Raw genomic sequence first — 5,501 nt, 5'->3', positions numbered from 1 at the left:
TGTGGTGTGGGTGTGTGTGGAATTAGTTGTCGAGTTGGTCCTTGTACGGACTCGTTATACTCTTATTCTTGCTTAATGAAATAACAGGCAGCTCTCCTGCATCGTTTGAGAAAAAAGTGGGTGATCATGAACACATTCAATAGACATTGCGCCCTTTTTGCTCCACATTTTGAGATGCAGAGGGAAAAACACTACACACACAAGATTCGCACATACTTGAATGATAATCACCTTAGATTACTTACAAATTCGACGCATACAGAAAGGAGCAAACTGTGCACGACCGAGCTGACACAGCTCAGCTCGAGACGAGATATTATATATGTGGAAAACGTTAAACCAGAATCCACAAGCACAATATGGACAAATCAGAACCTGTACAGAGCTAAAACATAGTCATGATGCCTTTTCTTAAGACAAAAGCTGCTCCAGAACACAGACAGCCCTTTATTTCGCCAACCAGAGTGCAGTTCTGGGTCAACAAGTGGCCTTGCTCCTCCAGCAGGTAGCTTGAAGTTAATACTTGCTCTTCATCTGGACTTCAAGATATCATATAACACGTCCACGAGATCCACAAGATGCTAGTAGTGGATCCTATCATTGCCATCAACATTTAGGCCTTGGATGCCCCTTAGAGTGGACTCATAGCTCTTGGTGTTGGGCATGAACCTGCCAGACAACGAAACTCCGGAGCGGTCCAAGTACTCCAGGGTCTGTGAGCTCCTATGTGGGGGAACATTTCTTTGGAAAGCCCCTGGGCTTCCATCTGGTGTACGACTGCGTAGTAAAGCTTCACTGGTTGGAACTCGGCTGCTAGGAACAGCAGGACGCCTCAACGATCCGCTTGACTGACCCAAAATAGCTGAACTGGCGAACTATAAGTCATTTGAGGGGTCAGAATTACAAAGTAAAATCTCATGCACCAAAAGAAGCAGTTGTCAAATCAGGAATGTAAAACAACAAAAGATGAAAATAAGAACTCACCACAGCATCTTTTGATGTGGACACTTCTTGTCTAACTGGAGATTTCTGCTTTGCCAAGCTGCCTGCATTTATTCCTGCAGGTGGAACCCGGCGTCGCAAGGGATCATCTGACCACCCACTTTTCCTTCCCTCTTCAGTGGCTAAATTAATTCAGGAGACAGTTAGCCCTAAGCAGACCCAGCCAACTCAAAAATTAGATGGACATAACCACAAAAATTCAAAGAATGTAAATTCAAGATACACATTAGGAAATAGTATCCAAAGAGAATAATGCTTTTGAAAATCCATCTGTATCAAATTATTTGGAGTGATTTATAGTTCTTTTTGCCATAATGGTATATTTTTAATTGGTGTTGGTATAGTTTTGTTATCATACAGAAGAATATAATCAAGTTGTTTGTTATAATATTCTTTATCACCAATTGATGTTGCAGCTCATTTTGCAGATTCATGAAGCTTCCAACCCAAAGTGCTTATAAATTATCCACGTGCACACATATCGATGATAGGAGCAGCAGAGTAAGAAACTATTGTCACATCAATCACAGGACAGGCGCACCTGACAGTCCATTATTATTTGCCATTGGAGCCATCCTGGAGCTTTGACCCGGTGCTGCAGCCTGTCACACTTGATCATGTGCATAAGATATTCACCCATAATTGTAGACAACTGCAGAAAGGGAGCACTATGGATTGTACCAACCATAGCACGCGGTGGAATGGTCATTTGCGACTGCTGGTACTTAAGAATGGTCCAGTCGAAAACATAATCAAACTGAAATCCTGCAGATACAAGAAATTTCCTCTTAGAAGGATCTCCAATGGAGCATTTCCTGAAATAGAATGTTGAGAAATAGTAGCAGTCAAGTCATAAATATCAACCCTCTCGAATAAAAAGGTCTCTGAACAGTCTCTTCAGGTATTGATAGTCAGGCGCATCATCAAAGCGTAACGCACGGCAGTGACGGAAGTAGCATTGAAATTCGGAAGGGTATCCACGACAGAGAACCTGCAAATAAGAAAAATCGTAACAACCTCCAATTGCTCAATAGTGATGATTGAATTTTCAGTAAGGAAATCACCTCAACTGAAGTAGCGATCTTCCTTTCACTGATTTTCTCATACTTCATTTTCTTGGTCCCAGCTTTTAGACCTTGCCAAGGAAGACTGCACAATAAGGGCTATTGTTGGTACACAACAGATAACAAGAGGCAGAAGTATAAGGACAGAAAAAAAAGAAGCACCCATAAGACCAACCTTCCTCTTAAGAAGTAAATGAGTACATATCCAAGCGATTCCATGTCATCCCTCCTGCTTTGTTCTATTGGCAAAGCAGAAAAAAAAAACAAAACTTACTATTTTGTGAATATAGGCGTAACAGAAACAAAACAAATCCAATACTCAACTTGAAATGCTCTTTCATAAAGAAGCTTGAAATTTTAACCTACCAATTCCGAGATGAGTGTTTACACTTGCATATCGTGCTGTCCCAGTCAAATTTTTGTTCTCTCTGCACTTCAGTAGATAAATGTCATACATCTTCTAAGGCAGGGCAAATAGCATGCCTTTGTAATTCATATCTACCCATCTATCGACAAGATCAAATATACAAACACAATATGGCTACAGTGCCCCGTGAGGAAAAATCAGGAAGTACAGCACCAATATCATGATGCAAATAGAAAAGAAAGAAATGTTAAACTGCCGCCCTCAGAGTCACAGATTGATGAATTGCGACATATTACCTGTATGGAATGTGCTGGTTTGCACTGTCCCTGTATTTCTTTGACAATCCAAAATCGATCACGTATGCCTGTAGAGGAATGGAGAGAATGTGAAAATCCCAACTATCCAAGGGAAGGCCCTCAAACCTATAAGTGCAAGTACAAAAACTGTGCCTACATAAGTGAATACAACATGCTAAAAGACTTGCCTGATTTATTCTCTTGCCAAGGCCCATGAGGAAATTGTCTGGCTTAATATCTCGATGTAAGAATGACTTCATATGAACATACTCGATCCGGTTGATCTACGAAAAATTGAAATTAAAAACTCTGATGTAGACTAAACCAGCAAGGACTATATTTGTATAATAATAAAGGTTATGCTTGCACTCAATTATATAATGTACCAACTGATCAGCAAGCATCAAAACGGTCTTCAGGGACAGTTTTCTGTTGCAAAAGCTGAAAAGCTCTTCAAGGCTTGGACCCAAGAGGTCCATAACAAGAACATTGTAGTCACCCTCGACACCAAACCACTTAACGTTTGGAATTCCAGCTGCAGGAGAAAACAAAATGTAAGTTAACCTTAAGAAAATGAAAATATTAAATGTATGACAGCCCAACTAGAAAGAAACATGTATTACTTCCACCCTGCAGTATCCTATACAGCTTTGACTCATACAGCAACTGAGGATGTTTTGTCTTCACACTTTCCTGGACAAAACACAAAGAGAGAGGTCTTGTCAGTAATCACAGTCCAAGCCCTGCAGTTGTTTAAAGAGATCATTAAGTGCCTGTTTAGTTCCCAAAATTTTGCAAAATTTTTCAAGATTCCCCGTCACATCGAATCTTTAGACGCATGCATGAAGCATTAAATATAAATAAGAAATAAAACTAATTACACAGTTTAGACGAAATTCACGAGACGAATCTTTTAAGCCTAATTAGACTATGATTGGACACTAATTGCCAAATAACAACGAAAGTGCTACAGTACCATTTCCTAGAAAATTTCGTCAACTAAACAAGGCCCAAGATGAGTGAGACATCCTAACAATTCCTATGCAAATAATCATTTTCAATAATCACTCCACTTAACATACATATGAAACAACAAATAAACATCTGTGATCAATAATCTACCATTAGAATTCAACAGATTACAATTCCGCACTAAATTTAGTTGATATTTACTTGAGAAAAGATATCCAACCAGTTATAGAGTAACTACACTAAATCGAAAATATGCACATTATTAGAAAAAAAAAAGTACCATCACTCCACTTAACAAATGTAGAATGGAAACATCAAAACGGATCACTCCACTTAACTAATGTAGAACGGAAACATTGAACAGATTATCGCTTTGTACGAACAGTAAGCTCACCAGCTTAATCGCGACCTCCTCGTTGGTCTGCACGTGAGTACCTGCAGCAACAGCGCCAAACAAACAGACCAATCATCAGCACCACGGGCAAGGGCAAAGGTGAGAGCTTTCGCATGGGAACGCAACATTAAAGCATAGGAACCGGCGGCACGAACCAAGGAAGATCTCCCCGAAGGATCCGCTCCCGAGCTTGCGCCCGAGGCGGAACTTGTTGGCCACGCGCGGCTCCATCGGCGCTTCCCCGCCTGCCAGACGACCGCTGCCGCCCTAGGCCGCGTGGGTAGAGGGCATCCGGAGACGGAGGGAAGGTTGAGGATTGGGTGCTTTAAGGGTTTGGGGGATCGGAGTGCGGCGGAATTGGGGATTTTTGCTAGTTTTGGTCAGGGCGGTGGTGCTTTGTTTTCGCGAGAGAGGAGAGGAGCAGGAGGGAAGAGTCACGCACCGCCCGCACCGGGCAGGCCAGGGGCTAGCACCCACGAGGCCATGACCCAAATCAGTAATCTAGCGTCTGGTTGGGAGTAAGTGGAGTGGGACGATTCTCGGACAGAATGGGGATGGCATGATTTTATTTTCGGTTCAGATGACGAGGGACAGGATCGATGTGTTTGGTTTAGAGACCTTAAAAAAATAGGATGAGCTATCGATAGGTGGGATCCATAAGTGAGATCCATTTGTAAGTTTTTTTTCTTTTTCCTTCTTTTCTTCTTATCTCTTCCTCTCTCTCCTTATCTCTTCCTCCCGACGCCTGCTCCGTACCTTGGTCGCGCGTCGCCCCTCGTTTCTTCCCCGACAAGCACGGCCGTGGCCCGCCTGAGGACTCCTCCGCCGGCGAGGCCAGCTGGCCGCCCGCCTCGTGCCTCTTCCATCCTCCACCCTGAGCTCGGCCGCCCACCGCCATGGGCCTCCTCTGCCCTGAGCTCGGCAGCGAGCCACTGAGCGCTTCCTCCGCCGGTGAGCTCATCAGCCACACGGCACAAGGCCGGATCCCGCCCGCGCGCTCACAGGGTTGGCCCACGCGGTGGCGCCGAACCTCGCTCACTCTTCCTCTTCCTCCCCCTGCTCCACCGGCCCTACGCGCGTCGCCGCCTCTTCCTCGCCCGTGCGGCATGGCTGGCGGCAGAGATGAACCGCGCGGCATGGCCGGCGTCGGAGCTCACCCACATGCGCCACCTCTCGCTGCCCACGCTTGTCTTCCCCGTCGTGGCTCATCCCAGGGAGGATGAGTCTGTCCGTCCAAAAAACAGGGACGGGAGTCACGACATCAAATGAGAATATTCCCAGGTAAGACGAAGGTAGGACGGCCTCACCTCTCAACCAAACAGCTCCAAAGTAGGATCATCCCACTCCCATGCCACCAACCAAACACTAACATTACCTCATCGGCTTGGGGAGAGAACCAGTGGAAA

The 5,501-nt window shown here is 44.6% G+C and overlaps 1 protein-coding gene across 2 annotated transcripts; it reads right to left on the bottom strand.

The window, feature by feature from the left end:
• Positions 1–202: 202 nt before the first annotated feature.
• Positions 203–5,045, bottom strand: LOC136456145 (casein kinase 1-like protein 1). Of its 2 annotated transcripts, XM_066455923.1 has the most exons (13): positions 4,251–4,854; positions 4,096–4,136; positions 3,353–3,422; positions 3,116–3,264; positions 2,730–3,013; positions 2,433–2,494; positions 2,242–2,305; positions 2,067–2,151; positions 1,867–1,993; positions 1,688–1,767; positions 1,544–1,604; positions 985–1,124; positions 203–875 (listed from the first exon to the last, which is right to left on the bottom strand). In XM_066455923.1, the coding sequence occupies exons 1-13, from the start codon at positions 4,324–4,326 to the stop codon at positions 582–584; spliced, it is 1,533 nt and encodes a 510-aa protein (XP_066312020.1). In that variant the 5' UTR covers positions 4,327–4,854; the 3' UTR covers positions 203–581. The 2 variants fall into 2 exon arrangements, with proteins under 2 accessions (XP_066312020.1, XP_066312021.1); XM_066455924.1 differs by lacking the exon at positions 203–875 and having other exon boundaries at positions 1,059–1,151; positions 4,251–5,045.
• Between the last annotated feature and the right edge of the window lie 456 nt (positions 5,046–5,501).

Source organism: Miscanthus floridulus, chromosome 6 (genome assembly GCF_019320115.1).
Source record: "Miscanthus floridulus cultivar M001 chromosome 6, ASM1932011v1, whole genome shotgun sequence".
Classification (NCBI taxonomy): domain Eukaryota; kingdom Viridiplantae; phylum Streptophyta; class Magnoliopsida; order Poales; family Poaceae; genus Miscanthus; species Miscanthus floridulus.
Note: the sequence above shows the minus strand (reverse complement) of the source record. Positions and strands in the feature narration are given on the sequence as shown.